We start from the raw sequence: 9,197 nt of genomic DNA, 5'->3' as shown, positions 1-9,197 counted from the left end.
CCCTGAGGGCGGGCATTCTGCGCCCCCGGCTCCGCCTGCGCCCCGGGCTAAGGAAACGGAGGATCAGAGACTAAAGGGGAACTGGAGCGCAGTCCGAGCGTTTTTCCCCCGCGTTGCGCCGCACCCTCGCTTCCTGCCGGGAGAGGTGGCCGTCTTCGGTGGGATCCTGAGCACCGAGAGCTGGGGCCAGAGCAGCTTCCTGCAGTCCCCGCAACCATAGAGCGCGGGCCCAGGGCGCCGCCCACGGGTGGGGGACGTTCCGGGGACGGAAGTGGCCCAGAGAGTGCCGAAGGGAGGGCGAGGCCGGATCTCGGGAGCCACCGGGAGAACGAGCCGGCTAGCGGGCCGGCGGGCGGGGCATAAGCCAGGCAGCGCAGGTACGTCCGACCGGGCCGTGCGGGAGCCTTTGGGTGGGGCCGCGAGGCCAGGCGCGGGAGGCGCGCGGGCGGGGCCCCTGACTCCTGCGCCTGCTGTTTCGGGGCTTGTTGGAGAGGTCAGCGTCCAGTCTATTTTGGCGTGGGCTCGGAATTTAAAGTAAATCCTTTTGGGGAGCCAGGCCCTTTCTGGGAGCGATCCTCTGACTCAGATGAGTTTGGGGAGGGCGGAGAGTGGGGTGACAGTGAGGTGCAGGGCGGGGATCGGCTTTGAGGTTTGCTGATAGCCGGTATGTGGGTAGGAAAGCTTTGGGCGAGCCTGTGATGGGGTGGAATTGGGTTGGGGAATCAAGGTTAGCTTTAGAAGTTATAGAGCCCGGGTTAAACATTTAGAGTTACTAGTGTGTCAGGTCAGTTTGATGTGTGCAAAGTTTGGATTAAGGTCACTATTTTGTGTTCTAGGATGGCCAACCGTAAGTCAGCGTTCAGGGTCAACAACAGGAACTGGTTAGGAATTCAGTTTTTAGGGATTAGAGAACCATGGCATGGTCAGTTTTAGGACTAAATAGTGGAGGGATGGGTCAGGAAAGGGATGAATGTCAAAGCCGGGGTGGGGAAACAGGAAACAAATTAGGGTCAAGGTTAATGTTAGGAGTTAGGGTCAGTTCTAGAGGTGGTGGTTGAGGTCAGTCAGGGTAGATGACCTGAGGCAAGTAAAATTGAAGAAGTTGACAGCAAATCTGAGCTTTCCCATCATTTCATAGCACCCTCCCACCATTTTCACTCACTCATTCATCTGCATACTTCTTCGTCATCTGCTGAATACCCTACACCCAGCCCAACAGAACTAGTCCATGCTCTGTGCCACCCCCTGATTCTAAGCCTCCTTAATTTCTTGGTCTAGTTGTAGATCCCCTTCCCCCACTCCCCAAACAGAAAAGAGGAAATGAGACCCAAAGAGGAAACTGGGTCTTGCAGATCCCACGCCCAGCCAGGCCACTGACCACACCCCCAAGTCACTCCCAGCATGACCCTGCCACTGACCATAGCACTGTCCCTTACGCAGTCTGACCCAGCCACTGGCTGCAGCCCATCCCCCTCCACCACTCCAGCTTTACTTAGAGTCTTAGACACTTCCAGTGTCCCTTCACTCTCCTCCATCCCAGCCCAATTTAGCCACTGACCACAGCCCCATCTCTTCTCAGCCTTCTGTAGCCTGACCTAGCCTGTGACCTCACTTCATCATTCCCTGATTTAGCCACTGTCCACATAATTATTCTTCCCCTTCTCCCAGCCTGATCCGGTGACTGATTATCTACTACCATCTTCCCCAGCCTTCCTCTATAACCTTGTCTTCCCCATTTCCAGCCCGATACAGTCACTAACCCCATCCCCTTTTTTTCTTCTTTTTTTAATTTTAAGGGAAGGTATGTACATGCTTTGGGATTTTTTTAAAAATTACAGTTGGCATACAGTAATTTCAGGTGTGCAACAGGGTGTTTAGGCATTTATGTACCTTACAAAGTGATCACACCAATACGTCTAGTACCCATCTGGCACAGTGCACTAACCTTCTGCCCCTACCTAGTCCTAACAACATCCCATCCCCTTTTCCCCAAAGGCTAACCACATCCCCTGACCACAGCCTCATCTTCACATTCCCAGCTCAGCCTGATCCTTCCTTTCCCCCTTCCCAGTTTCTTGCCTAAACTCAAGCTTCCCCAGCTACAGGGTGGCTGTTAATGACAAGAATCCAGGCCCTTTGGGTTCTGGGAAACCCAGCCTGACTTTGGGTTCTGGTTCCTGATGGTTGACAGAACATACTGTCATCAGGTCCTGTCTCTTCTACCTCTTAAATTTCCTAATGAGTGACATCCTTCTCTCCACTGTTCTATCTCTGGCTTCATTACCTCTCACCTGTGCAAATGCAGTGTCTTTCTAATCTCCAAGGTATCTGCCAGAGTTATTTTTCTAAAGTCCAGTTCTGGTATTTTCCTTCTCTACTCACAGCCTCCCTTAGCCTCCTGTTACCCTCCAGTAGGTCAGATCCCTCATACGTCTCTGTAGTCCTCCCTGGCCTTTTCATCTAACCCTGACTTGCCCATCACTGCTCCCTTGCAGGTACCCTGTGCTTCAGCCAGCCTGTCTACTCACTTCCCCGAATGCTCCTAGGTGATTTCCTGCTTCTTCACCTTTGCTTATGCTCTTCTCTCTGCCTGGAATGCTACCCCTGACTCATCTGCAGCTGGTAGAGTGGAGAGCTTGGGCTTTGGAGTCAGAGAGACCTGGGTTCGGATCGTGGCTTCACAACTTAAGTGTGTGACTTTGGACAAGTACCTTGAACAAGTGTTTAACGTCTTTGAACCTCAGTTTTATAATCTGTAAAAATGGAACAAATGACACCTACCTTGCAGGGTTGTTGTAAGGACTAAATGAAATTATGTATACAAAGCAATGGACATATAGTTAATAAAAAGATAGATCACTGTTATTTTTTATATTACCTTCATTTTTTTAAAATCCTAACTTCTCTAAGAACATTTTTCATGGAGACATTTTGGTCCTCCTTCCCTAACCTAAAGGGATCCTCCCCTGAACACACACCTCTTGGCTTTTACCACATCCTGCCCTCTGGTACAATTCTGTGCTTAACTTATCCACTCCTCTGACTGGGAGCCCCTTGAGCACAAAAATTAGGGAGGGCTTATCTTGGTTCCCAGGGTCTTCCCTACAGCAGGACTTCAGAAATGCTTGCTGGATGAATGGAGGGAGGATAGCTACATAATGGGAGAAGAGATGTGGGGTGACAGTTGTGCTTGCTGATAGAGGTGTATTTGTGGGGAAGCGTGTGTGTGGGATGAGGTCTTTACGGGAAGATAATGTGGTTGCGATGGGATCTGTGTAGGGGCTGTGTGTTTGAGATAATGTGTATCTAGAGACAGTGTAAGTAGCTTTGTGGGAAGAGCTCTGTGCGTAGGCTCTCTTGGGGTACGTTTGGGGAGAATGAATATGCATGGGTAAGGGTATAGGTGAGGAGAGGCTGTGTTGGGAGAGGTCGGGTCCAGACCTTTAGCTGCCCAGTCCAGCCCTAAATGAGCCTCCAGCAACTTGAGGCCGGATATGTCAGTCTCACCCACAACCCTCACCACTCCCCCTCCTCGCGGTTGCGGACTCAGAAGCCAAATTTGGTAACAGACTGAGTGTTACTCCCCCAGCCCTCTTCCATTCTGACTCTGCCTTTAGCTCTCTCTCCCCCTTTGTCCCTCTCTCCCCCTCCCTATCTTTCTGCACCTCCGTTTGTGGGTATCTGCTCTGACTGTATTCTCTATGTGCCCCAAATTCCTTATCCCCGGTATACTTACATTCCATTCCTTGCTGGGATTTGACCTCCTGTCCTCCATCCCTCTCCGCCCCCCCCCCCCCCTCCAATTGCCCAACTCCTCTGGAATGTATCTCAGGAATGTCTTGAGGGAGGAGGAGTTCCCTGGGAGGGGGGCTTGGGGAGGGGGGGTGTTGTTGTTGCTGTTCCTCCACAAAACATGGAAAGGGTAAGAAAGTTCTCAGGCCAGAGCAGGAACTAGGTAGCTTCTCCCTATACTTCCAGGGGCCTGGTTCTATGCCCTCATCACCCTCAATTCACTCCTCCGTTCCCTTTCCTTCCCACCCTCTTGTAACTTGTGGATGTCCACTCAGGACCAGCCTGAGATTAGGGGTAGGGATGACTCAACTCCCTTATCGGGGTCTCACCAGAGGTTTCCGTACTTGAGGAAGAAGGGGGTGCCCATATGTCCGGAGGAAATGGGGAGAGATGTGCAATTTCAGCTTTGGGTGGAGGGTCCTTTCAGTCTTGCCCTCGGCTCCTCAGACTCCTCCACCAGCTTCGCTCGAGTCCTCCAGAGACCTCACATCCAGGTCTGTCCATCTACTGGGAGAAGTGCCCGCGGAACGGGGAGGTGGGCAGAGAGCTGGAACGGGAGACTGGGAGGGTGCTCTCTTGCTTGGGAGTAAGTTAGAGAGCGAGCTGTGGTTTCCTCTCTTTTGAGACTCTTGGCTGTTAATGTCAAAATGGTCCATTAGACCCTAACCCAGGCCCTTCCCTGTCTCCTGTTTCTACCTAAATTTTCAATCCCCCACACCCCATCCTTTCTAATTTCTTCACCCCCCAAAAATATAGCCCTCTCAACTTCCCTGGTACTCAACTATCTTCTGTATCCCAACACTCCTCATTCTGCTTCCAACTTGGCCCCTAATCCTGCTATCCCACTTGGGGCTAGCAGTGTACCAGGAGGGGACCAGGCAGCCTGGATGTGCTCACTCAGTTAAGAAGCCAATCCCCTTACGGAGCTGGGTCACATCATCAGCTGCCAGGCAGCCTTGCCTTCCTGTGCACTGTGCGCCACCTGCCGCCTCTAGTGGCTCCTCCAGCCCACACTAAGAGTTGGTGCCAGGAGGGCGGCGGCCGGCAGGTTGGGACTAGTATCCTGAGAAGCACTGAAAATACCATCGGGGAGGGAGAGTCTGAGAAGGACTTACTGAAGAGGAGAGAGTGTGGGAGGGTTTGGGAGGGGTTGCTGACTTAGAAGGAGCAGGGACTGGGTTAGAAGAACCGGGCTCTTCCTCTGACCTGCCTTGAAACTGCCCCCCCCCCTCTGTTCTTCCACAGGGTTTGATTCTTTCTGCAAAATTGAAGAGTTGACTAGATAATTTCTGAGATCCCCTTGGATTGGAGGGTCATTATTCTAGCTTGATTGCCAGGGAAGCCAAATATGGCGAAGCTCCTTGCACATCTGAAGTTAGAGGAAAGCTGGGACAGGAGTGCGTCTAGGTGGCTTGAACAGCCAGTATTTGGTCTTCCTGCCAAACTAGCTGGACTCAGTGTTTGCAGGCTTCCAAAGCCCTTGGGAATTATCTAATATAATATCTTCAGGTTGTAGAGAAGGAAGCTGAAGCTGTGAGAGAGAAGGTCACACAATGAGTCAGGGCAGAGCTCCGAAAATCCCAGACAGGGAAAAGCCAGCAAGCAGGATTCCGTGTGAGACAGCGAGAAAAAGGCTGAACCCGGAAAAGATGAAAACAAGGCAGAGTCGGGCTGGGAAAGGAGCAGAGACAAGGAGCAAGAAAGAGACACTTGGAAGAAAGAAAGGAGGCACAGATTCTAGTGGTGAGGACAGGCGCTGCCCCAGGTAACAGGGAATTCCAGACCTGCTCTTGCACCGTGCACACCAGCTTCTCCTTCAGATGTCTTAGATGGTTAGGACTGGTCCTTTTGATGGAACTAATCTTTCACTCTTTAAAATTATTAAATAAAACAAAAACAGCCTCATTACTGTCTGTTTTGGTGAGTCCCTTTCAAAAACACCCCTCCCTGGGACTCCATATGAGAGACCTTCTCTCCTCCTGTGAGGGTGTCCTAACACCCTGATGCCATGGGCCAGGTGTAGCCAGGCTGGAGAAGAGAAGCTGCCACCATGGTTGCACTTTCGCTGAAGATCAGCATTGGGAATGTGGTGAAGACGATGCAGTTCGAGCCGTCCACCATGGTGTACGATGCTTGTCGCATGATCCGTGAACGGATTCCAGAGGCACCAGCTGGACCTCGTGAGTCTGATTACCCATGTGATTGCTCAGTTCCTTCTGTGTTCCCAGGCTCTTAGCCTTGAGGGATGACCCTTTTTCCCCCTAAGGCTACTCATCCCTCAGGTCTGTGCTCCATGGTTCCCGCCCTCCCCTTTTAGCCCTGAGTCCCTGAGGAACTAGTAAGGGCAGTGATGCAGCCATTCAGCCACATTGGGGTCCTCAGTTCTGAGGTGATCCATCCTCTCTTTTAGCCAGCGACTTCGGGCTGTTTCTGTCCGATGATGACCCCAAAAAGGGTATCTGGCTGGAGGCCGGGAAAGCTTTGGATTACTACATGCTCCGAAATGGGGTGAGTATCACTTCATCAAGGATCACCAACATCCTCTTCCATCAACTTCCCGGTTCCACCTCCTGTTTGCAGCACCCACGTCTGTTGTCTCCGATCCCTCCCATGCTTTCTGTCTATGACAAGCAGTCATAATACCCTGCTTTTGAGTGAGCCGTTCTAGTCCTTCTTGTAATCTTTCCTCCCTCTGGCCGTGTTAAAAGGAAGTAATGCCTCCAGCGTAAAGTGGGCCCCTATCTCCTATTCCTGCCCCACAGGACACCATGGAGTACAGGAAGAAGCAGAGGCCCCTGAAGATCCGCATGCTGGATGGGACTGTGAAGACTATCATGGTGGATGACTCTAAGACCGTCACTGATATGCTCATGACTATCTGTGCCCGTATCGGTAAGGGCGCTGAGGGCTCAGGAGGGAGGCTCCAATTCTGGCTAAAGATGCTGCCTCCTACCCCTCCCTCTCTCCTTCCTCCAGGCATCACCAACCATGATGAATATTCTCTGGTTCGAGAGCTCATGGAAGAGAAAAAGGAGGAAGTAACAGGCACCTTACGAAAGGACAAGACACTGCTCCGAGATGAGAAGAAGATGGAAAAACTAAAGCAGAAACTGCACACAGATGATGAGTGTAAGCAGAAGTAGAAAACAGTGGGTCCTGGAAATGGTCAGGGTGGCAGGGGTCAGCCACTTACTGTTATTTATTGAACACCTGCTTTTGCAAGCACTGTTTCAGACATGGGGGATGCATCAGTAATCAAACAAAGTCCTATACTCACAGAACTTAGCACATGAGTGGGAGAAGGTAGGAAATGAAGAAATGAACAGACAAAAAGCCAGAGATAGCACAGGGGCCATGGGGCCCGGCACTGAGCAGACTCTGTGTCCCAGTGAACTGGCTGGACCACGGCCGCACACTGAGGGAGCAAGGAGTGGAGGAGAACGAGACGCTTCTGCTGCGGAGGAAGTTCTTCTACTCAGACCAGAACGTGGACTCCCGCGACCCTGTACAGCTGAACCTTCTCTATGTGCAGGTGTGGAGAGGATTTGCCTGGGGCAGTGGAGGTAGGGAGAGGGGACAGCGAGGGGCACACAGCATTCACCTCCTTCCCCTCTGCTCTCCAGGCACGAGATGATATCCTGAACGGCTCCCACCCTGTCTCCTTTGACAAGGCCTGTGAGTTTGCTGGCTTCCAATGCCAGATCCAGTTTGGGCCCCACAATGAGCAGAAGCACAAGGCGGGCTTCCTTGAGTGAGTGACTCACGTTCCACACCCCGTCAGCGCCCAGGACTCTCTGCCTTTGGGCCCCAATAGTCCTGTCTCCATCCCAGGCCTTCTCACCCCACTTTTTCTCCTGAGGTGCCAGGGTTTGACCACATGGGTACCCTTTTAGCTCCTATCACCATTTGTCTCCTTACTGGCCCCATGTGGAATATGAATATAGTTCAGATCTCTTCCCCTGCTACGTATGTCTGAAGCAGGCATATAGCTTTCTTGAGATTCTCAGAGGAATTTTACTGCAGTAGCCAGAGGGAAATATAGGGTACATTTTTACTCAAGCGTCCTACAGGCATGGCCATTCTAATGAGCACCTTTTGCTCCTGGCTCCCTGAAATCATGCTCTTGACCCTCTTTCCCTTAGGGACTGAGCCTCCAACTCAAGTTCCCTTAGTCCCTTTCCCTGTAGGGAGAGACACAGGCTGCATTCAAGAGCTAATGCTAAGTCACCTCGATTTCAGGAACAATTCGGACTCTGTTCCCTCAGAGTCTTCCTTCTCCCTAAAGCTAACACTGTGCTAGACATTTCCTCACACCCCTAGGCCCACAGTCATGGCCCTATGTCCCTGATGCCATCCACTACATGCTGACCCTCCCTTTTCTGGTGTAGCCTGAAGGACTTCCTGCCCAAGGAGTATGTGAAGCAGAAGGGAGAACGTAAGATCTTTCAGGTGAATGGGGACGGGAAAATGTTTGGGATGACCTGGGAGCTTTGCTGCTTAATCCTACTGACTAAATGGACCCCTGCCCCCTCCCATCTGCCCCGACTTCGCTTCTACCCACCGTGCTGTGCTCCCGCCTTTCCTGTGCCAAGAAAGCAGAAGACTTGGGCTTAAAGTCTCAGCTCCATCACTGTATTTGCCGTGGAATGCAACTCAATATTCCTGTTTTCTTTTGTTTACCTCTCACATGGGATAACAGTACCTGCCCTGCATAGGGTTGATAGGAGAATCGTATGAGATAGTACACCTGAAATTACTTTGAAAAGTATGTCTTTGTACAAATGTAAGGTGTTATCCACACTCTGAATATTCAGCCCCAAAGGCCATCTATTTGACCTGCTTCCTGACTGTCCATTCATGCCTCCAGAGTGTCTGCCAGTTCCTTACCTGTGTCCCTTGAACTTCGCTGCTGCAGATCTTTTATCAGCCCCCAGCGCTTCACCCTCTCATTTCTCACACTCTGCACTCCCTCACCTTTCCTTTATCCCCCTGATACTCTCCCTTACAGTTAACATCCCAACCTAACTCCTTGTCTGTGACATTATCCTCCCCAGAGTTTGCTAAATCTTTTTTCATTTCATGCTCTAAGGCACACAAGAATTGTGGACAGATGAGTGAGATTGAGGCCAAGGTACGCTACGTAAAGCTAGCCCGTTCTCTCAAGACCTATGGTGTCTCCTTCTTCCTGGTTAAGGTGGGTTATGGACCTTCTCACTGCCCTCCTTGCTTCCACTCTCACCCTTGCCTCTCTGAAAGTCGGATCCTGCCCTCAGTCTCGTTTCCCAGCATTCTCTACCTAGTGAAAGCTTGCCTGTTGTCAGTTCTCCACCACCACATCCCTCCCTACCCTTTGTTTTCCCTCCCTTTCCCTTTTCCCTAAAGTAGCCTTGTCCTGGGCCCATCCA

General features: G+C 51.5%; 1 protein-coding gene across 2 annotated transcripts in view; it reads left to right on the top strand.

Moving 5' to 3' along the window:
• Positions 1-75: 75 nt before the first annotated feature.
• TLN1 (talin 1) overlaps positions 76-9,197 on the top strand; it is a 30,678-nt gene continuing 21,556 nt past the window's right edge. For both annotated transcript variants that reach the window (XM_059657305.1, XM_059657304.1), the window contains exons 1-9: positions 76-377; positions 5,810-5,972; positions 6,203-6,300; positions 6,555-6,684; positions 6,769-6,921; positions 7,182-7,324; positions 7,416-7,543; positions 8,181-8,241; positions 8,882-8,986. In XM_059657305.1, the coding sequence (XP_059513288.1) occupies positions 5,843-5,972; positions 6,203-6,300; positions 6,555-6,684; positions 6,769-6,921; positions 7,182-7,324; positions 7,416-7,543; positions 8,181-8,241; positions 8,882-8,986 (948 nt within the window). In that variant the 5' untranslated portion in view covers positions 76-377; positions 5,810-5,842. The remainder of the gene's footprint in view (positions 378-5,809; positions 5,973-6,202; positions 6,301-6,554; positions 6,685-6,768; positions 6,922-7,181; positions 7,325-7,415; positions 7,544-8,180; positions 8,242-8,881; positions 8,987-9,197) is intronic.

Source organism: Myotis daubentonii, chromosome 11 (genome assembly GCF_963259705.1).
Source record: "Myotis daubentonii chromosome 11, mMyoDau2.1, whole genome shotgun sequence".
NCBI classification, from domain to species: Eukaryota; Metazoa; Chordata; class Mammalia; order Chiroptera; family Vespertilionidae; genus Myotis; species Myotis daubentonii.
The sequence above is the reverse complement of the archived record's forward strand: the minus strand, read 5'-3'. Positions and strand labels throughout refer to the sequence as shown.